Source organism: Leiobunum rupestre, chromosome 8, assembly GCF_980474605.1.
Source record: "Leiobunum rupestre chromosome 8, qqLeiRupe1.1.hap1, whole genome shotgun sequence".
Taxonomy (NCBI): Eukaryota; Metazoa; Arthropoda; class Arachnida; order Opiliones; family Sclerosomatidae; genus Leiobunum; species Leiobunum rupestre.
The window spans coordinates 10,183,764-10,207,683 of NC_143391.1; the positions used below are offsets into that span (position 1 = coordinate 10,183,764).

The window sequence follows — 23,920 nt, forward strand, 5'->3', positions numbered from 1 at the left end:
CCCTCGGAACCCCTTAGCGACCTTTTTCGAATTCGAGCCAACCTTTTAGTGTCTGTCATCTGCATTGTCAAGTGGAGCGAAAGTGAAGCCATCTTTGAAGTTTCTGTCCTTCGCTCTCTCTCTACCTTCAATTTAGAAAGCTTAAAAGTAGGACTTATCTACGTCTACGAATTGAATAATAACCATCGGAGAAGTACCATCTATCTCCGTATTCGTCATCTAGAACGCGAATCTGGACGCGGAAAGGGATATTTGATTAGTAGACGCTGACGCGATCAATTGGCCATTGAATAGAATCAATCCGCTCCGACGTGGGCTCGCGTACGCTGTTCGACGTCCTCTTAGAATAATCGACGTCGCGAGACTTAAATAGCTTAGCACCTTCGTCTCTCTAACTAGTCCGATGTTCTAGGCGATACTAGTGTAGGGAGTTTGGTCCGAAACGGCCAACAGGGATTCCAAGTGACACTTTGACCTTGAGACGGAACTTAATAGCCGCTATTATCTTGGCCTTAAACTTTATCTGGCGCTAAATAGTGGAGTCGCTGTTTCGAGCAAACGATGACCGGAAATACCACTATCATGGTTGTTTATCAATTTATAGTATATTTTCCTAAAGGTCGGACATTAGTTACAATCCCGTATAATCTACAGAAAATTGATTTTACAATTCTCGAAATCAGTACCAGAGTATCGAAATCAGCGTTAAATCTGGAAATGAACGCGAAAATTCTATTCTTAAATTCAATATAAGGTTCAGATCTCCGAAACACGTTGATATTCAAGTGGGGTGGCGGAGTGGTTAGCACTTTCACCCCGTAACGTAAGAAGCTGGTTTCGATCCTGGCGTATGGCACTGGTTGAAGACTACGCAGTATAACCCAGTCCGTTCTTCTAAAAATCACTAGTTAACTTCGACAAAAGTGTGGCTAAGGTGTTATCCTAGCTGATTATTGTGATTGTTATTAATCCCGGGCGCGAAATTTTCAGGTATCTTTACATTTAGAAAATGGTATTTTTCTTGCTGTAACTGTCTTAAATTTGGTATTTTCTAAATTGCCACCCAGAAAGTCTAATTTTTTGTATAAAGCTAAGGCAGCCTACCTTTATTATTTGCAGTCAATGAGATATCATGCGTAATTTCATTGTATGCAATGGTTTGTTTAAACATAAAACCGATAAATTCATGATCAAAAGAACGGCGGACATAGGGAAAGGAGGGCAATGGCAACATCCATGTTTTGGCGCGAAACAAAGTATACTATGTTGCGATGGATAAATTTGAGCCGTATATTGTATGGCTTGTCAAACCGTAAATAAAATATGATTTAGGAAATGGTTTAAATTTCGCCAAAAGAAAAAAATTTATAGAAAAAAATTGCGACTTAAGCAAAAAGTGTTAGAGCTTAAGAGATAAAATTAAAATTTAAGAGAGGAAATTATAATTTAAGAGAGGAAATTAAAATTTAAGAGAGGAAATTAAAATTTAAGAGAGGAAATTAAAATTTAAGAGAGGAAATTAAAATTTAAGAGAGGAAATTAAAATTTAAGAGAGGAAATTAAAATTTAAGAGAGGAAATTAAAATTTAAGAGAGGAAATTAAAATTTAAGAGAGGAAATTAAAATTTAAGAAAAAATAATTGTGACTTAAGCAAAAGGTTTTAAAGCTTAAAAGATAAAATTAAAATTTAAGAGATAAAATTAAAACTTAAGAGATAAAATTAAAATTTAAGAGATAAAACTAAAATTTAAAAAAGAAAATTTAAATTTAAAAAATAAAATAAAAATGTAATATATAAAATTAAAATTTAATAGAGAAAATTAAAATTTAAGAGATAAAATTAAAATTTAATAGAGAAAATTAAAATTTAAGAGATAAAATTAAAATTTAAGAGAAAATAATTGCTACTTGAGCAAAAAGTTTTAAAACTTAAAAGAAAATTAAATCTTGAGAGAGAAATTTAAAAATTAAGAGATGTAATTAAAACTTAAAAGAGATAATTAAAACTGAAGAGAGAAAAATAAAACTGAAGAGAGAAAATTAAAACTTAAGATAAAATAATTAAAACTAAGCAAAAAGATTTACGCATAATGTTTTAAAACCTAAGATAAAATATTAGAGCTTGAGGAGAAAAAATCAAAGGTTAAGAGAAAATAATTATATCTTCGAGAAACAAATTAAAGTTTAATAGAATAGAATGAAAACTTCCGAGAGAAGAAACGAGTTGAGACTCGTAAAAGGCAACCGGTGCCGAATAGGAATAATCCTTATCAAACATGAATTAAAGATGTTAATCGCTATAATAACGGAGCTAGTGGCTGAGGTGAAGATAATTATAAATATGCACTTCTATAGCTGGGAGATGGAAAGTGCCCTCACAACTAATCTTCGTCACCACTCATCTATTCGAAAATCACACTTGGTCCCTAGTGGTGATAGTCGAATCTGCTGTATAGTTCACGAAATAAACAATACCATTTCTTTCTCTCTCTCTCTTTAGGGTTTTGCTAGGAAAAATATTCTAAAATCTTTTTCATTATTTTCCCTTAATTAAAGAATAATGAATCAAAAATTTTGATTATTTTCTCTTAAGTTTTGATTATTTTCTCTTAAGTTTTGATTATTTTCTCTTAAGTTTTGATTATTTTCTCTTAAGTTTTGATTATTTTCTCTTAAGTTTTGACTATTTTCTCTTAAGATTTGATTATTTTCTCTTAAGTTTTGATTATTTTCTCTTAAGTTTTGATTATTTTCTCTTAAGTTTTGATTATTTTCTCTTAAGTTTTGATTATTTTCTCTTAAGTTTTGATTATTTTCTCTTAAGTTTTGATTATTTTCTCTTAAGTTTTGATTATTTTCTCTTAAGTTTTGATTATTTTCTCCTAAGTTTTAAATTTAGTTTCTTCAAGACATAAATTGTCTAGCTCTTCTGTTCTCGGGAAATGGTATAATCCTATCAGGGCCGAACTCGCGGAAGTAATAGAAGCGTAACTAGAAACGTCGAGTCTGGTTTAGGTGATCATCACGTTTCTTTAGTTCGTTTGGTCTTTTTCCTCCGTGTGAGAGGACTCGGTGTCAAAACTAACCGATGGGCCATAGAGACAGTCCCAGACCCACATTCTGCCGGAAAAAGAAATTCCGAGAAACAACCTTTTCCCGTTCTATTTTGGTCCTCTCTCCTTCTGTTCTTTATATCTCGGACATTGAAAAATTACGAGTGATTACCGGAAGGTTAGAGCTCGCAGCGCGTCTCCCCTTAAAAAAACGCCTGAATAAGAGAGAGATATTTTATACTCTAAAAAGAATAAGGTTGAAAGGGTAGGTTTTTAAGCCTCGCCCCCCACTCGGTACACTGTACTGGATTAAAAAAAAAGGAAGTCCCGAACTATTTGAGACGACCTGGGACGTCGAGGAAATAAGGTGGAGCCGCGGACATATTTAGAGCGAAAAAGGCCTGGGGGGGGGGGGTCCAATGGGGGAAGTGGTTGTTGGGGTGACAAGAAGAACTTGACTAACTGCGTTAGAGGGAGTTGGGCCCAAACCTATTTGTTTAACGGAAGAGAGGTAGGCTTCTTTTCTTACTAGCGTCTCGATTAAGAATTCATCCTTTTTTTTGTTCCCTGCCACCCCGACCGAAGAGCGGGTATATATAGTAGTCCAAGGCTGCGGCTCCCCTCGTAAGAATGGATGACAAAAGATTAAGGACGAGGCTTAGCCGGGGGCGCGAAAAATCTGTCCCTTATTATATTGATAAGTTGGATAATTTATTAGCGAAAGAAGTGGGTATTAGATTAAAGGAAAGACAAATTTTCTTTCGGGGGCGACCTTTTCTTCTTCGCTATTCTCTTTTCATTCTCTTATAAGAGTTTGGTCTACGATACCGCCTACCGATCAATTTATGAACTGTTGAAAAGATTTTATCTTTTTAATATATTAAACGATGATCCTTTTTAAAATGTGAAGCATACCGTAAAAATATTGGTTCAGATTTTTTTTTAATTGTGGCTGTACGAGGAAGGAAGTTTTTTGTACTCGTTTATTTTAATCAGAATGTTTTACCCCCTCGTTCTATCACAGCCCTTCACTTTATAGAAATTAACGTCTCTTAATATATGCTTTATCTTGAACGACAGTGATTAATTTGTAGGCTCGACGGCTCTTTTGTTTAATTAACGCATATTTAGACATGGTTATAATTAGGACTAAGAACGGTGAAAGACTAAAAAAGAGCAACGATTAGGGAAGAAAACTAAACTTTATTTTTCTTTATTTAAGACTATACCCTGGCTTACTAGTAGATCTTATTGGGGCTGATAAAATGACGTCACTTTTTGTGGGGATTATCTCAAACGGCAATAAAAGTATTTACGCTTAATTAACTCCAATTTTCTTGTAACTTTAAATACAATTTACATATCCGTAAAGTTAGATGAAGTTTTTACACATACCACTTTTGCATTGTTATTTTGGAGGTAATGAGCATTTAGTGGTCAAACGTTGCTCCAATACGCTTAAAGTGTTGGTTGCACGAAAAATCGATAGTAATAAAAACGAATGAATGCGGGCTTGTTTTGAAGCCCAGGATGTTCTCTTTCCAAAAATGTCATTGTCGAAACAAATTTCCAAGCCTAAGTGTATTACCTTTGAATCCGAAACTGACCTTTTTCGTTCCCCAAAATCCTGAAATTTTCGGCGAAATTCTCTCCTCCGTAGCACGAGCAATTTGGGGCAAATCAAAGCTGTAGTTTTATTCCTAAAATAGAAGGAACTGAAGTGGAGGGATTCGGTTTACTTGTAGAAGTTTTCAAACCAGAGGTTTTTAATCATAATATTAGGCTAATTATCGAAATAAAAAATAATTTTTTACGCGCGCGCTACGCGGCGAGCGCGATCCGACGTTTTGAGAAGAATTTACGAGGAGCCTTCGGTTTCATATCGTTTTCTACTACGTAGGCTTGTGTATGCCTATTTCAATTACTACTGCGTAGGACTTTTTCCTGGGTGTTAAATCAACCTGCTTTTAATCCCAGATGTAAAGAAATGTATTACAGACAATTAGCCAATGATACGCTTCACAATTTTCTGACGTCATGGGTGCCGAGAAGAATTTTAGAAGTCTGGAAATTCGCCGAAAAACTCGATTTCCACCATTTCGACTTCTTTTTATAATAATTCAAAGACCACTTAACCGATTTTGATGACTTTTTCTGTACTTGCTATAAAATGTTTGCTCTTTCTAATGAAGCATTAATTAGCCATAGCTAAAATTTCGTGCAACCAACACTTTAAACCAAAAATATGTAAAATTGGTAAATTGTTCCGATTTCGACAAACCTAACCACTCGTGACCGTTGATACATTGTGACCTCGACCATTTGTTTTATTATCATTAAAATATCAAATTTCAGCTGTGAATCCACACATTCATAAGCCTGGTTCACACAACACGATTTTGTCGCATACGACCAGTCGCGCGCGACAAAAATTCCAAAAGTTGCGTCGTATGAAGGGGTTTTTTTCGTTCGCAACTGGTAGTTTCAGTAGTAAAACAGTGGTTGTAAGTCCGAGGAACTCCTTCGAAATATTTCGAAGTACATTCTGCGCGGCCCAAATCTTTTTAAACGGGTGGAACGGGCTTTTTGCCATTTTTTTCGGTGGGCTTATCTCACACTTGTTCAGAGAAGTCCGCAGGGCAGATCAGAAACTGCGTTTATTCTTGCTTCGCACACAGTATACATAGGTCGATTGGTTTTATGTCTCCGTGGTTAAAATATCGATACGCAAGCAAAAACCATAGGAAAACTCGAAGCAAGCAACAAACTCATTTTCTACTTCCCAAAACCCTAAACTCAACGCTGGTAGCTTTTTCCTATCCATCCTACTATTTCGAAGTTTTCGTCGAAAGTGAGGTTAACAAAAAATGCAATGGATTCTTTCGAATTTTAAGGCTACTTCTTGTTTCTTTAAAAGAAGGTTGAGTAAACGAATGGTGTGATTGAAATTTTGAGAAGGCCGGGCTACGATTCGCGCGCGACAACGGATCGCACGTGACAAAATTGTATGGTATGAACCAAGCTATACAGTTTGACTGGAAATAGAGCTCGGGGAAACAAATAAATTAACCGCCAAAATTTCCATTAATCATAAAAATTTCGGTTAACTGTTTATTTATGGATATTATTCACGGCTAAGTATAAAGCTAGCTAATATGCAAAAAAAAGTTTTTATTCCGATAATGTTTGGTTATGGATATAAAAAAAATAAAGGGAAATTTCTTATCCAAACCCCGATCTCTAATTGGAACATTTGAGTCCTCTGGTCCTGGTTTTATTAGTGACACGAACAGTCCAAGCGCCTATTAATCATAAACACCATACAGTATGTCGACCAGAAAGGTGATCGCCGTAGTCATTTGTATGAGCAGTTTCAGATAAGAGGTCATCAATTGGCATCGAGGTCTAGTCAGAGGTTATTGAGAGTGGTAGAAGATTCAGTTTCCCAGACCAGCATAGCAGCAGCGTGGTCGCGACACAGACTTCACATCTTCAGGATCATTCCCGTCGGAACCGCTGCCAAACTACACCGAAATAATAATATCGTAAACTGTGTCCTCGGATTCTTAACCAGGCTCGGTGACAAGGTCTTTCCGAAAATAGCCGTTGTTTGAATATCACACACCAGAACTCATTGTAGGCTAGTCAGCAACTCAGCATAGATCTCGAAACAGGGTTCAATAACTACTCCAAAACGGTTGAAATGGGCCATTATATCGTCTCAAGGTATCTCTTCAAGGCAATCTCGAATAGTTAAACGAATTTAACGTTGTTTACTTCGAAAGTACAAGCATTTAGAGTACCGTGACAAAACACGATGAAAAAGCTGTAAAACAAAATTGAGGATCGGTGACTGGATAAAAACACTTTGATCTGATTCCACGAAAAAATGAGTGTGTCAATGATAAACGACAATGGGTGTGAACATTGAGAAAAAAAAGAAAACAACGGAAAGAAAATCAGTCTTTTAATTATGAAATGTCAAATTGAATTGTCTACAACAAGTTTTACAGAGAATATACGCACAGCTCAAACGCTTTTAAATGGCCCTTGCTAATCAGCAAGGCTAATACCCAAGGCACCACCTTAGGCCCAAGTCATCTAGCGACTTTTAATGCCTTTAAAGAGGTGGCCGGGTTACTAATATTGGGTGGCCTTTTAACTGACAAATTCTTTCGTCATTCAGTGTTATTGCTTCTCAGTGTACATATCTTCTAGTCAAATACGACTACATTAGATATAGACGGTAATTCAGAAAAAATAAACCACACTACCTCTCCCTTAAGCGTCACATTTTAGGCAAAGGCGGGTTCACTCTTGGGCCACTATCAAATGCATTGTACGGCCAACGCCTCGGTTTGTGATGGCTGAAATTAGGTGGTTCACACTGTAGCTGAATTAGATTTTACAGTAAAAAGTAGCGAATTTCCAACACCGTGCTTATTATACTAGGTTTGCAGCAGGTTTGACAAAATCTGTGTTTTTTCAAAAATCAAGTCAAAACAGTGCCAATTGTTGTTTAAACTGTTTCTAAAACAAACAGACTCATGAGGTTAATAATTATGTTTATTAGCTACTTCTACATCATTGCTTTATGTTACATCGTCTTTCCTCCTAAATACACAATGCTACTCTGAAACACCAATGAGAAAAACAGTCAACAGCGTATCCTTCTATCTGACCAATGCTTACTAGACCTGAAGTTTTCTAAACATATTTTTACTATTTGATCTATACGTATATTTATAAGCAAACAAGCTAGAAAGTAACGAGCTACTAAAACCAGGATTAAAGGGAGTATAATCTTTTCAGGAATTTGGGGCAATACATAATTCCCTCCCGTCAATTTTCAAACCACGTGTTACACGTAATGTGAAATACAGTAGTTTTTGAGGAATTATCCCACTAAAAGTATCCCCGCTTTAGTAGTGCTTTAATTTATCATATCTACTACAAAGCCTTTCGTGAATCTAAAACCACATACCTCATTATTAAGAAATTATAGTTGAATAAATATCCAAACTATAATGAAAATAATTAATTTATAGTTCGGATATTGTTGTTTATATGTTAATTAAGGGTACATTTAAGAAATAAACACTAAATATGAAACAATAAAGGTTTCAAGTGAGAAAAACTCTTCAGGGCGGGCACGCTTCCTCTAATAGAAGAATTGGGTGTTTCTACTATCGTTCTAGATTAGCGCCATGAGCGAGAAAAGAGATAAGCTATGGCGCACCCTTTAGAGCTTGTGTATATTAAATAAAATTAATTAAGGAAAACCATTGTATCATCGAAGTTCCATAACTTTACCCAGAAGTTTATATTAAACTCCTTCAGGGTAAGTATCAAACTCTTTCCTCCGCCTATGTTAAAGCGCGTGCCATTCTTTATTTGACCTTGAAAAAGTAAATCCTACAGTCCAAAGAGTTGTTAGCGTTTATTATATAACTGTTTTCTTTGAAGTATTTATCGCCGACGTGTTGAGAAACAGGAGCCGGAGCTCGTCAAAAGAATGTTAAATTCGATAGTCCACCCCGTCAGAAAGCTTTTATTTGAATTTCTGAAATTGTCTCTAATGTTAAATGAAGTGGAATATCGGAAACGAACGACTTCAAAATTAAAAAAATTCATTCTCTTCCCCACAATATCAAAAAATAATTATGACAATTTTTATCCCCTATTAGATCTGGCTAGGCCTACCAGTTGCCAATTGTTACTATTATTTTATTACCACTGCGAATCTACTATAACCGACTGCTGGGAGTACGCTACTATTTGAATTTTTGGGTAGGGATGAAATAAGGAGATATATTTGCAATTTTGCCATGCCAAAAGACCAATTTTAATTACTACTTCGCGACAAATAACTTGTAACATTTCCGACATTAGAATATGACTATAGTTATGGTTAGAACATGTACACTCCAAAATAAAAGGAAACTATAACTACTACTAAACCCCCTAAGCCAAATCCCAATTAGATACAATTTTAAACTTAACTTAATTGTGTGCCATCTGCCATGATCCTATTACATCGATTTAAACTTAGTAATGATCACAAGTCATTTCCATATGACACGAAGTCCATCGAAGGGGTGGCCAAACCCATTACGGTGAAGTGATGACGTTGGGTCGAGATGTAGACACCTAGGCGACGCTCTAAGATATGATAAGTTTTCGTCCAGCGAGAAACATCGAAGATTCGTGGAGCGAAGCCATCTGGATGTTGAGGATCGACCAACTATGTGGCGGTTATTAGTTTGGACTATGACGACTAAGTTGTTAGACGTATGACTTTTTTCCGACCGTTGAATAGACTTCGAGCATATTTTAGCTGGGTGGTTCAAGTAGACCAAAAAAGATGTTCCAGAGACAAATCTTCGATAAAAAGCTCATTTTATCTGAGCGCACTCTATGCTTTTGTACCAATAGACTACCTGACCCGTAGGTCACGTGAATTTACTTTTTGATTATGAGGTCCAATGATGGTTGAAGGTGGAGTTGTCCCCAACCAATGGTCAAAAGGGGTAAGAAATTTAAAACCACCGGTAAACGCGCACAACACAAAATTATCCTATTGACAGATATCTACGATGACATTTAGGCAGGATGGCACTGGCATCTATAATCCCTGCGGCATCTTTTAAACCATCGTAAGAATTTCCCCGTGCCCACTAGAAAACTCCCAAAATACATCCTATGATTTCAAAATAAAATAAAATGTCACAATTGCAGACTACTGGCGCCAATATCGGTTTCCCATCTACTAATACAAAGGTCACCGTAACTAGGCTGTCACTGGCGCCGGACTGACCCACCTACGAGTTTTTAAATATAACGAACTTCAATAGTATAGACGCAGTGGCAGCCGCGCAGAATGAATACAATAAAAAAAGAAGGGAACAAGACGACCTTGACTCTGACATTGGTCTTGTGGTACCCGTGGTATGGCATTCTATTTTTAGGCACCGGCCCGAGGGGAGCTCAGCGAACTGTCAATTATAGTGACGAACGTGAAGTAAAGAAGGGCGTGAGATAAAACCTCCCCCTCAAGAAACGTTTGACAAAACCTGGTTAAAACTAGAATTTCCAATTTCGGTGATTTGTACGAGAAAACAGTTCAGTGAAAATTGCTAGGGTAACGGTTGGAATTCATTTTCAATTTCCATCACATGCTTTACACAAATTGGACACTAATGTTTTAGAGAGCTGGGTACGAGGGGTCGGACATTCCAAGAAATCCCGTACACTTTCCGAGAAATCCGACGTGAAATCTCGAAATGCGGCAAGAAATCCTGAAATCCGGTAAGAAATCTCGAAATCCGGTAAGAAATCCAGAATTCCGACGCGAAATCTCAAAATCCGGCAATAAATCCAGAAATCCGACGTAAAATCACGAACTCCGGCAAGAAATCCAGAAATCCGACGTGAAATCACGAAATCCGGCAAGAAATCCAGAAATCCGACGTGAAATCACGAAATCCGGCAAGAAATCTAGAAATCCGACGTAAAATCTCAAAATCCAGCAAGAAATAGAGAAATCCGATGCGAAATCTCGAAATCCGACAAGAAATCTTGAAGTCCAACGAGAAATCGTGAAATCCGACAAGAAATCCCGAATACCAACAAGATATTTTGAAATAAAGCGTGAAATAAATCCCGTACACATTTTTGTTGAATGTCCGAACCCTTGGCCGGGTATTTCTGGTTTGGAGTAATTTTACCAACCTCCATAACATTAGAGATGATGGGCTCATCACTTGCTCAACAATTTTCATTTTGTTTTATTGAAAACCGGAATATTTTTAGCATAAATCACTTAGAAAGCAACCATCCCTTTCCCAGCAGTGAGGCTTATTCTCATAACTTTCAAGAGATAAAAAAAAAAAAAATTGTGCTTCTATAGGTAATTTTTGGAGAGAAAGTCAGCAACTAGTGGCGGATTTAGTGGGTAGGATATGTAGGCTATACAGCCGGAATTATGGAAGGACTATCATATTGAATGCGTGTGGAATGTGTTTTATCGTGAACTCGTATTTTGTCTTTTTAATATCTTGCTTAATAATGGACCCAAGACAATACTCTAGCCTCGTTAAATAAATTCTAGATCCTCCGTTGTCTAAAGCATCTTAACTTTGAAAGGTTTTGACCTGCATACAATGACGTTTATGGTACCAAAGTGTGAGAGGAAAATGTTCTCTAAATATTACAGAAAGTTTCTAGAAACCCCTGTATGTTTTACAAAAACATCTGTCTGTCGGTACTTAGGAACCTTTCTGTAAAATTTATATATTTATCAATATTCCAAAAAACATTCCTAGTTTTCACCCAGTGCCACAAGCTGGGAACGAACCCGGCTCCTCTTGCTGCGAGTCGAAAGTCCGTTGTAATTCGACGTTCGGATAAATGTCCCAAAGTGAAAATTTGCAATGGCCCACTCACTTATAGGGCAACATTGTTGTATTTTAGTTCTACTGATACCGGCAGTTTCCTACACAGTACCAGTCTACGGTTAAAATCTTTGGCTGAAATATTGACTTTGGTATCTGTATCCGAACATTGGATTTCGACGAATGCCCGAGCGTTAAAGTTGTTTGATGAATAAATTGCAATGGACCACCCACATATAGAGCAACAGAGTTATATATTGGCTTTACAAATATTGATGAAAATATTTCTAAATATATATCAAAATTTAAATTCAAGAACTTTATTAAAAAAATTTTGGAACGTAACACTACTTGCAGACCCTTACCGAAAAATCGGTAGCCCAAATATTGTCATCAAAGTTTTTTTCGTGAGATCAAATGTTTTCTAATGGAAGCCAGATAACTGCTTTACAGATGATCAGAAGACTAAAAGTTGCCTAACTCAATAGTCGAAAGAGCGACAAAATGGGCGAGCATCGAGTGAGCGATCAAATGGGCGAGCTTAGAATGAGCAACCAAATGGGTGAGCGTCGTAAGAGCGACCAAATGGTTGAGCTTCGAATGAGTGATCAAATCGGCGAGTTTCGAATGAGCGAAGAAATGGGCGAGCTTATAGTTACCTACCAAATGGGCGAGCTTAGAATGAGCGACCAAATGGGTGAGCGTCGTAAGAGCGACCAAATGGTTGAGCTTCGAATGAGTGATCAAATCGGCGAGCTTCGAATGAGCGAAAAAATGGGCGAGCTTATAGTTACCTACCAAATGGGTGAGCTTAGAATGAGCGACCAAATGGGTGAGCGTCGTAAGAGCGACCAAATGGTTGAGCTTCGAATGAGTGATCAAATCGGCGAGCTTCGAATGAGCGAAAAAATGGGCGAGCTTATAGTTACCTACCAAATGGGCGAGCTTAGAATGAGCGACAAATGGGTGAGCGTCGTAAGAGCGACCAAATGGTTGAGCTTCGAATGAGTGATCAAATCGGCGAGCTTCGAATTAGCGAAAAAATGGGCGAGCTTATAGTTACCTACCAAATGGGTGAGCTTATAGTGAACTTCCAAATTGGCGACCTTTGAATGAGCGACCAAATGGTCGAGCTTCGAGTAAGCAACAAAATGGGCGAGCATCGAGTGAGCGATCAAATGGGCGAGCTTATAGTGACCTACCAAATGGGCGAGCGTCGAAAGAGTGCCACATTGCGCGAATGTCAGCATAGCGGCACTATGGCCAAAATTACGACCCATGACAAGGTCAATCGTCCAACAAGTGACCCATCGCCAACATAGAGACGAAATGGCCTAAAGTTACCAGATCCACCAATTGGCCCCGCGTTGACTCTCGATAGTGAGACCAAACAGTCAAAACAACGAGAAAGGGGACGAATATAAAAGAAACGGAACAATAACTGAAGTACCCTATAAATGAGAAAAGCATATGCTATTTTAAAACTACTGCGAGATATTTTTGATATTTTTTGAACGAATATTTGATTGTTCGTATCACAAGTATAAGGTTTGGGTTAGATCAAGGAAAAATTATATTTCATTAAGAAATTTCAAAAAGAGATAGCCCAACTGGGTAATACCAACCGAAAGTAGACTATATGTTGTCAAATTGCACATGTCAATAATAATTCTTTCAGATGAGTTTAATAATCGTCGTCTGGAATAACAAAGCAAATAGCATTTGGTATTAATTTGAAAAAAATGCTTCATAGTAAACCGCTTGCTTTTTTAAACAATGATATCTATTGGAATAATTTTTTACTACAATTGCTGCTATAAGATAATTAATAATAATAATTTAGGCTTCTTCTAAGAATGGATATCCGCTTCAGCTCATAGCTGATTTCCAAAAGGTTCCCTTTAAACTGCGCGGAACCTCGGCAAGTCTTATCATGAATTTAAAATAACTTTAGAAAAGCTAACAACGGCTCTGGTTAAACCATGCGAGTATGTGATTCCGGTGAAAAAATTGTTATTCCATTGATTTTTGGAGAGAAGCAATTTGAAAAGATACTACACATTGATCTTAGCCAAATGACAAAGAAGCTGATAAGCTGTACGATAGTATACAACGAATACTATACTCATAAATTAATTTCTACGATCACCCGAAAAATATTTTCATACACTTTATTCAAATATTGTTTATAAAAGTAAGGTAATTTTTAAATTATTAGCGATGGTGAGTTAGTAATGGGTGCCTGTAGGTAGAGTGGCATAGCAACTAAATGAAGTTAAAAAGTTGTCTATTTGTTGTTCTCAACTTATAAACAACCAATAAATTGTCAACTGGCATTATATCAACTAGATTAGAGTTTAAATGTTTTTTTAGTTAGGGTGGCATAGCAACTCAATGAAGTTAAAAATTGTCTATTTGTTGTTCTCAACTTGCAAACAACCTGTAAATCGGGTAAATGTTGTTTCGCGTCGAACGATTTTCTTTAGACAATATTCTTGGTTATCTTTAGTTGAGCATAAGTTGTAGATTTTAAGAAAAGTCAATTAACGGTAGCTCAACGGTAGTCTTTTAGTTGTTTAAATTTTTGTAAGGGAAGCGTTTCTTACGCGCAATGAAGAATTAGGTATAATTACATATATTAATCAATATAAATATTTTATTGTTAGAAATATTTCAAGCAACTTTGGAAAATATTATCATTCTTTCAAATATTTTTACGTGTGCCAATCTGTGGACCCGAACATAAGGAATATTATAGAAACATAATAGATGTAAAACATTCTGTAAATATTACAGATTAACACCGTGCCATGAATTTTAGAGGCTAGATCTGTCATTAGAAATTATTTTTAATTCAGAGAAAACGGGATGGTATAATTTCTACTAATATTCACCATGGGAAATAATAAGTTGAATATATAGATCTATCATGTTTGCAGTATGTTGTAAAAACTACAGTTCACATGTAAAGCATTTCTGCGATATTAACAGTATAAAATCGTGAATAACAATTTCCAGAAAAAGTTCTGTAAGTCTTACAGATCATAGCAAAAACTACAGTCCTACTGCTAAAAGTTACAGACGTACACTGACAAGAGGAGTACCCGATTTTGTTCAAAGTCGGGTGTAATGTAGAGCTATATGAGATATGAATGTTTTTGAACACTTAAAACAAAAAAAATTCCATTTAAAAAAGCAGGGAATTTTCTCGGTTTACCCTGTGAAAATTTAAATTTTTTTAAAATCACGGTAATTTGGACCACATTTAGGTAAATTTCATGAAGTTATTTCTCTTAGTGCACGATGTAACCTAAACATAACGAATGTTATTGTTGAGAATTCGTGAAAAATGTTTGGTTTATCAATAAATTAAAAAATAATATACAGTAGCTTTAACAATTTATAATCCCTTTCGTGTCTATTTCACCTTTCATATCCGAGAGCCCGGTCCGCGTCAACTGTCGCGGTTCATTTTTTCGGTTGGCTAAATAATACATTTCGTCGGTTGGCGCAGTGAATCGGAGTTAATGATCAAGAATTATTGAGGCGATACGTTCGCGACCTCATCATTAATTGTTTGGAAAGTGGAATAATTGAGATGACTCGGAAAGATGGGGACCCCGCGGCGTCTTTCCAATTTCTTTATCTCGGAGGAATCGTCTTGGCGGAACGCGCCGACCGAGATGTAACCGGATGGATAAAGGGTGACCCTGTTTCGCTTTAAAGGCATCGTCGTAAAGAAGAGTCGGCGAATGATCGCGGTTACGCGAAAAAAGGACACCGAGCCGGAGAAAGATAATCTAGAAATGATCGTGTCTTCTTCTCTTTTTTTGGCAAATAATTACAGAGTCCGCCGTACACGATGGTCAAGGGGAACGAGGCGCTAATGGGGAACAGCCGATTCCACGGATTCTGCGTCGACCTCCTGCAGGCTCTGTCCGAGCATTTAGGCTTTCGATACGAAATCCGATTAGTCCGAGATAACAACTACGGGAATCTGGAGGAAAGAGGCGAATGGAACGGCATGATCAGGGAACTCATCGATAGGGTGAGACTGTCTTTCTTCCGGTTCTTTTCTCTTTTTACTTCTCCTTTCCTCATCATCACCTCACCCGTCACCTTTTAGTAGTACGCCGTAAGTTCTCTTTTACCCTTCGTAATACTGTTAGGTAGGCAGTACGTCACTCGGTAACGATAGATCGTCTAATTTTAGCGTCGTCAAAAGCTACGCCTTTGAGACTAGGCAGACTACACCTATCTCCCGCCGTCGCGTAAAGGTCGAGTATTAATCTACTCTCTAGCTATAAACGGGCATTGCAGCTCATTTTTCCTCAAGTCCATCTCCTTCACTTTTGTTTCTGGTGTCGGCCGGATATATGGAATAGAAGAGGTCAGGCTTAACCCAATAAGTTTTAGAATAAACAGATTGCGTAAAGGCTCAAATGGGCTTAGTAGTAGGCTATCGAGTCGGTTGTTCGCGCGCTCTAACCCTATCCGCGGCGCGATGGAATTGACGTTGTCGAAACTAGGTAGCCCATTCATTTTTCAGTGGTAGCCTTCGCCGTCGTCTCGGTTTTATCCCGCCTTGATCTTCCGCGCGCTGGGGTCGGTCCCCTCGTTCGAAATTCCCTTCCAAGCAACCCGGAACCCAACGTAATCCATCATAACAGTCTCCATATAGCAAACATCCCATCACTTGGGGCGATATTTTAAGACGTCTCGGCTTCTTCTAAATTGGGGCTCTTCTAGTCCTTCCCGTTCCTTTCGTATTCGGTGAAAAGGGCCACGCGAGCCTAGTACGCTCGCCGCAGACGGACGCGGCTTCGTATAGACGCTTTTATTCGGAGAAATATTTGCCGAGAAAGCCACTCGCCTTATACGCGATTTTGGAAGAGTTGACGTTGTTGACTTTAAAGGTTAAACTAGAAGATTTTCCTCCAGCCTTTTTGATCTTGGCATTGGCGTGGACCGACAATACCCCGCGAAATGGCCTTTCCTATATTTTAACCTTGGCTAAAGAATGCCGTTAATATATAGTTGGGCTCACGATATTGAAAAGAAGAGGTACGTGTTTCCCAAGTGCTTTAACTTTTACCTAAATAGAAGCGAGTCCCTGGCGAGACCGACTTCGGCGAGGTGAAGAAACTCCTTTGGAACTTACCTACCCTTCAAAAGTTTTAATTAATGGACCTAAATTTGGTATGCAAATTAAGTTTAAAAAGCGTATATTCCTTAGAGCCCAGAGAAATAAATAGGCTCTTATTTACAAAAGCTCTACGTACGAGCTCCATATACAAACCGTGTAATTTTCGACGAGACGGTGGCTGCCTATTTTTTGTTCAACTCTAGCGGGAGGTAGTTCTCCGGAGCGCCTCGCTTTGGTTTAATGTCGCCTTGTTTAGGTCGTTTATCTCAATTTCTTCCGCCTTTTCGACTCCCCGCCCCAATCGTCCACTCGCGCTGGCTAAGGAACGCCGTAGAAGCGCGGCGGTGAGGGTGGTAATAGACGTTTTAAAATTGATGTTCCAATTTTTTTCGGTCGCAGGATGCCGATTTGGCGGTGGCGGATGTGACTATCACTTATCAAAGGGAAGAAGTGGTGGATTTTACGATGCCCTTTATGAATTTGGGGATCAGCATCCTATTTCGGAAACCGAAACGACGCGAAAAGAATCCTTTCATCTTCTTCTCGTCGCTCTCCATCGACGTCTGGTTCTTCACCTTGGGTGCCTATATCTTAGCCAGTATGATGCTCTACGTTACGGCCAGGTTCTCGCCCAACGAATGGGTCCCCGAGAGAAGGGTGGCCAAGCCGGGATCCGCGGGAGGCGGCCGGCACATGCTCGTCAACAATTTCGGATTCGCCAACAGTATGTGGTTCATGCTCAGCTCAATCATGAGACAGGGATCTTCCGTCACGCCTAGGTAAGACAAACTCGCGACATTCTTCAATTACGACTCGTACTTGGTCCATTAAGACCTTTGATTTTCTACGTTACGTTGTTTCGCGGGTGGTTGACCGACGCTGTAAAAATACGGCCAAACGAAAAAGTAGGAAAAATAGACAGTTTCTTGATGTCTTGTCATCATCCTTTATTCTTTTGACCCTAGAAGGGGAGGGAAGGGGTGAGCGTGAACCGCTCAATTTTATCTGTTGGAGTCCGCGCTATCAGGTCTGGCTCTGTCTTCGGATGCCAATATACTGTCGCCTGTCAAAAACCTTGTTGGAGAAATGACATTTTAGTGGCCAGCCCCCTTCAGAACGTATAGTACCTACATCAAAAGACATATCCCACTTCACTCAGTCACGATAACCATGGTACCGAACGACATCTTGCCCTATACTCCTCAACGTACCTCGTACCATTTTTTATTTTACGTTAAGAGGTTTTTTTCTTTTATATATTATATTATATTAGATTATTTTATTTCATTTTTTGCCAGTACCACGGTTCCGCGACTTGGACCTATACCTTGACAAGCCTTCTGGTTCGATACGAAAGGTCTTTTGGGGGAAACGAGACAAAAATATTCACGCGGAATTGGGAGAAATCCTATTGCTTTTAATATACTCGTGAATTTCCCACGATCGGAAGTCGAGGTGAGATGGCGTGTGAAATAAAAATTTCTAGCTGTACTCGCACTCGTTGTCGGGCGAGTATCGGTCGGTTTCTGACGAAAGACCCTATTTGAAGACGAGCCGTACTACGCGAAAAGGGCGCCAAAATATCATCGGGAAAAAGGGAAAATTGAATTTATGGAGACCAAAGAACTCATTTTTCAACGACAGAGAAGCCTTCCTAATAAATTGGGCGAGAGTTGGGCGGAGAAGCGGGGATCCCTTATACGCCTACGTTTTAGAGGATCTAACCGAACAGCTTTCGCCTTACGCCAGTGGTACTTACCGTACCAACGCGTTAACTTCAACTTTACTGTACGGTTGACCCTACAGTCGAGAGGGAGGGCGAATATAAAAAACCTCGAATAAAAAACTAAAGGGCGTCCGTTGAATGGAATGAGAAGAGTGCCGCAGTTTTGAGGTCGACAACGAGTCTCGTCCTCTCTTCTTCTCGTTGACAGTAAAAGCGATTTGGTTTGGAAAGGCGGGACTTCGGTCTTCGCGCGCGCTTTCGCCGCCATCACTGACGTCAAAGCGACCAAACGCCTTTAACTGCCCATTTCGCACCCCCTCCCCCGACCTCTATGTCGCTCGGTTTGGCCGATACCGTTAAGAAGAAAATAAATTTGTACGTATATAGCGGGGAGGGATAGGATTTAAGGTCGCGGCCATCGGATAAAAAAATAAGATTTAAAAACCCGTGACCCCATCTCGAATGAAAAATAACGTCCAGTGGGAAATTAAAATTTATATTTAACCGTCATTGAGTCGCGCTAGAATTTTTCCCATTATTTTTGGCTTGTCCATCGTCCATCTTCCTTTTTCTAGTCGAGCGTTAAAACGCGTTTTTTAAGTACTGTCGTTATTAGAGAAATTGCTTCTCGCCTGCCTAGAACACGCTCGGATGTGTGGTGTCTTTCTTTTATTATTGACGTAAGTGCCGCCATCTCTCTCCTCCTTTTTCCAGATCGCTGTCAACTCGTTTGGCGGCCTTGAGTTGGTGGTTTTTTACTCTGATCATGATCTCGTCTTACACGGCCAACTTCGCCGCCTTCTTGACTGTCGAGAGGCTGAAACTTCCTATCGAGAAGGTCGAGGACTTGGCTAAACAAACCAAAATACAATACGGTTGCGTGGCCAGTGGTTCCACTTGCGCCTTTTTCGATGTAAGCTATTTTACGAATCTCGAGTAAGCTAAACCGCTGTTTAACCTTCGCTCGTTCCGTTTTCGCTCGTTTCTTCTTCCAAAATAAAAGAATTCAGAAATCGAGATGTACAAGGGAATGTGGGAGTTCATGAAACAATCTCAGCCTTCAGCTTTCACCAATTCCAATTTGGAAGGCGTGGAGCGTGTTCTCAAGGAGAACTACGCCTTTTTGATGGAATCCACTTCAATCGAATATATCACTGAGCGAAACTGCCAACTGACGCAGGTGGGAGGGCTCCTTGACAGCAAAGGATACGGGATCGCCATGCCTCAAGGTAAGGATCATATCGCCTCTTTCTCTCGATCTGCGCCTGACAGATTCTCCTCGTACGCGCTGCCGACCTCTCCGCGAACATTGTTCGCTTTTTGAATATATATATTTTTTTTTTACGACGTCGATGTCGGCCAAAGTAGGACATCAAATATCTCGTATAGACTTTGTTAAGGGCCATGACCAGCGACACTATCGTGGTTGATAATTCGTAGGCGTTATATTTTCGTCGCGATAAGAATTCTATTTTCTTCTTTAATTTGGAATTTTCTTTATTACTAGCATTTAAAAATTTAGCAATTCTAGCTGGGTAACCCATCTTTCATTCGGGACAATAGCTGTAGTTGAATTTATCGTATAATTCTTATAGTTTAAGACACAACCCCCCTTAACATTTCAAATTCGCTAGTTTAAGAATTTATCCGCGAATTTAAGACACTAAGAAACAATCTGCAAGCTTAATACAGTCAGAAACCAGCTGCAAGCTTAAGACACTAAGAAAATATCTGCAATTTTAAGACAGTCAGAAATTAACTGTAAGTTAAAGACACTAAGAAACAATCTGCAAGCTTAAGACAGTCAGAAATAATCTGCAAGCTTAAGACAGTCAGAAATAATCTGCAAGCTTAAGACATTCAGAAACAAGCTGCAGGATTAAGACACTAAAACAGTATCTGCAAATAGCTAAAGAAACAAGATCTATTCTTTACGCCTAGATACCATATAAATGTTGTACCTCAGAAAGCTGCCAGTTTTTAAGAATACTTCCCATTTTTTGCCCATTTTGTGATTCAAATTCGGAAGTTGAATACCTTGGGCACTTGTTAACCTTGATCCATTAACTGACCTGAAATCTCAGAGAGCAATCTCCATCTTTAAAACCTGAAAATAAATGAAATCCTAAAGAGTGAGTGGGAAAAACTCAGAGGGTCCCACGGAAAAGAAGATTGGATTAATGGACATGTATTGCGTGATTCGCTTACTCTATATATTGAGAACAATTTGCAAAGTTTGGGTCCGATAACGCAAATGGTCTGGACGCCTATAGTGAGACAGGCAAAGAAACAAACGTTGATAAATATGTATTAGATTATTATAAATGGAATTAATATTTACACTGTAAATGAGATATCGCTATTTCATTGTATAATAGATATTTCTGAATGTTTGTCTGTCTGTCAGTCTGTTAGTTTCGCTATAGTAACCCATACCGTTTACCTTACAGCGCCCAAACTTTCCCCAACGGTTGTCAATGTACAACGTAAGAGAATCACCCAAATTAACTGTCCACTATTTAACTATTAATTGTTGTCAATATAGCAATACCACTTCCTAGCTTTAGCCACGGCTGCCACGTTGGTGTACAATTTTGTATCTGTAGGAAAAAGTATCGGTGACATCCTATGACGTCATATTGAAAAGCGACTATAAATACTATTAGTGTCTTAAATTTGCTAGAAATTTCTTCGTTTCGAAAAGCCGCGTATTTGTAATATTTGGCACGTAAACTCTCGAATGACATAAAAAGTAAATCGTAGAAAACTAAGAAATGTTAGTAACGTACTCGGAAGATAAATGTCTATTAGGAACTTCGAGCATATTTAAAAGAAACTGCGGTTTAAAAATAGGTCTATTAATTCCCTTAGAAGCCTTCCAAGGGCAATGACCCGGCGTTCGGCGCGGTGACCAAACCAGTAGGGGGGAGACGAGCCGTACGAGGAGCAAAAATTGACCGCGAGTAGATGTAGTAACAATGACGCTAACGACTGGCTTCCTTCTCGGGGCATCGTGCAGGTTCTCCGTACACTTCGATTTTTTCGAGCACGATATTACGTCTGCAGGAAGAAGGCACTTTGGCCTCGCTGAAGAATAAGTGGTGGAAGAAGAAGGAGGGGGGAGAAAAGTGCGACCGGATGGAAATTAACACCACCCGGACGGCCGACGAACTGGGACTTTACAACGTCGGAGGAATCTTCGTCGTCTTGCTGACGGGACTGGGTCTCAGCTGCGTTTCGGTCATCATCGAGATTATCATCAAATATCGACGACGATCCGCCAGGAGACACACGTAGCCGAGGCTCAGCGACGCCACCGAGCGGCGCTCTCCAACGAGACACGACCAATCGCGGTCGCCACCATTGACAGAAACGTTTGCCGCGTTGACGATGCCCACCCTACCACGCGCCACATTATAAATCAGAAAATAACACTATTAAAAATGTCCGGGTTTAAAAGGAATATATATATATTATAAATCCGATTTACGGAAGAAGAGGAAAAATATATCTCCGAAATGGAAAATAGAATATCGTTTATAAGACGGGAAGGGTCCCCGTAATAGGCCATCGAAAATATCACGGTCGAGAGAATGGAGCGAAGACTGACTGTGTGTGCCCGCCGTCGCTGATGTATTGAATTTTGCACCCGAAGTTTATGTCCGCGCGCGAATACAATCTTTCGACGTTTGCCGAAAATGACCCCGAGGTTTCCGTGGATTTTTATATACAGCTGTTGAGGTGAGATATTGTTTCTTTGATGCCCTTCTTCCTACTCTCTCTCTCCCTCTCTCTCCCATTTCTCTCTTATTTCTCTCTTATTGATCTAAGCCCCGCACCCGAACCCTTCCCTCCTCCCACCCGCTTGTTATTCTTGGCCCATAAAGCATTCGTTTTAAATTTCAGGCCAAAAAGGTTACCAAAAATAAACCAAACAAACCATTGAGCAGAGTAAAATAACCGTCCGTTTTTACCGAAAATTACCGAATGGAGTTTAAAAAAAGAATAACTGTCACCGTCATAGATTATAAAAGCTACGATACATGTATTGGAAAGCCTCCCGTTTTAGTTATTTATCCGTTATTTGTCATCTTTTTCAAAACTGAAATCATGGTCCAAGAATATAAGGGTACTCACTGTTTAGGCTTCAAAATGCACGCGTGAATACTGGGAATAGGAAAATCACTGGTAATTTAAGTTCAATGTGGACAAACTTGGATTCGTTGAAGTCGATTTCCGGCGTAGTTTCGTAGAGAAGCTCGCGCGTTCACGTTCAGTTTTGACAAAATGGCGCCGTTGTTGTCCGTTAAATGATGAGGCTTAGTAAGATTTAGACCTTTTTTAAATTAAGCCTTTAAAAGTTTAAGTAATGGTAATTAACCATTGTGTTAAGTAAAAATAATCAGTAAGCGGCATATGGCTGAGGATTTTTAATCAAATTCACTGGAATCCATTTCATTTCTAAGCTAAAAAAATTAATGAACTAAGCCTAACCTCACTTTCTCGCACGTATCATGCACGTTCTGTCTCCTAAGCCCCAACTTAGATTATCGCGATGATAGTTGAACCGAATTCAGTAAGCCTTCCCATTTAGGCCACGCCTACGGTGTCAAAACATCGGGAACAGTGAGTCCCTTTAAATTCTTGATCCCAGCTGAAATCAAAATGTACGTGTTTGCGCGTGGGTAATCGTGTAGCGCCGTTTGTTGACTAAATATCGTAAATAAGGAAATTGAAATAATATAACGCGTTATATATCCCTATTATATAGACTTAAATATAAACATATAGCAGTAAATTAACTCAAAAATAACCTATAATCGATAATTTCCCATTTTAGTCAGTAGATGGCGTTAACAAAATCATTCCAAGTGGTCACGAAGTTAAAATTATAATTTAGAACTTTCCACATTTACAAAAAGTCTAGAAAGTACTCCAAACCGAGTTGAAATCTCGAAAATTTAATTTTCGAGTCAAAACATGGACTTTTCAATTTATGTACGAAGTTAAATTACTCTATGGTCGACGTGAACCGTGTTGTGTTTAAACCGATTCGATTTGAGAGACAATGAACTATATTGAAGTGATTTAAAGCGAAAGAATATTCAAGTAACCGTCAACAATAGTGTCTCGTATCGAAATTGTTTAAAAAATGTTTGAAAAAAAAAAACGAAATCAGTACGTCAACGCAGACCGCTAGCTGAGAGCAAAAGTCAAGTGAGTCGAGATACGACATGCGAATTAAGAATAATTTTATATTATATTACTTTATAATAGCTATTACCTTTTTTTGTTATTATTGTAGACTTTAAACAAAATCTCGTTTGTCTCAGTTAGCGGTTTTTAGACTCGCTTAACATTTGCTCCCAGGTAGCGAAAATTCAATACCGGTAAATACGAAAAAAGAAAAGAAATAATTCAGATCCGTTTTTTATTTAAATTATTTGATGTGTAAAAGAATTAATTCCCGTGAATAAAGAAAATCTCGATAATATTTTTGGAAAAACTAGAATATTTTTTTAACTTATTTAAATATACATTTTTGAATGAAAACTAGAACAAGATTGTAGATTGGCAGAAAGACAATGTCGAGACGAACCG

At 38.6% G+C, this 23,920-nt stretch overlaps 1 protein-coding gene across 1 annotated transcript in view; it reads left to right on the forward strand.

Annotated features, from left to right (window-relative positions):
• Positions 1-23,193, forward strand: part of LOC149932359 (glutamate receptor ionotropic, kainate 3-like) — a 63,725-nt gene extending 40,532 nt beyond the window's left edge. The window contains exons 9-14 of the mRNA XM_090155239.1: positions 15,295-15,495; positions 16,993-17,372; positions 19,034-19,232; positions 19,323-19,548; positions 21,339-22,060; positions 22,226-23,193. Coding sequence (XP_090011365.1) covers positions 15,295-15,495; positions 16,993-17,372; positions 19,034-19,232; positions 19,323-19,548; positions 21,339-21,616 — 1,284 coding nt within the window. The 3' untranslated portion in view covers positions 21,617-22,060; positions 22,226-23,193. The remainder of the gene's footprint in view (positions 1-15,294; positions 15,496-16,992; positions 17,373-19,033; positions 19,233-19,322; positions 19,549-21,338; positions 22,061-22,225) is intronic.
• The last annotated feature ends 727 nt before the right edge of the window (positions 23,194-23,920 follow it).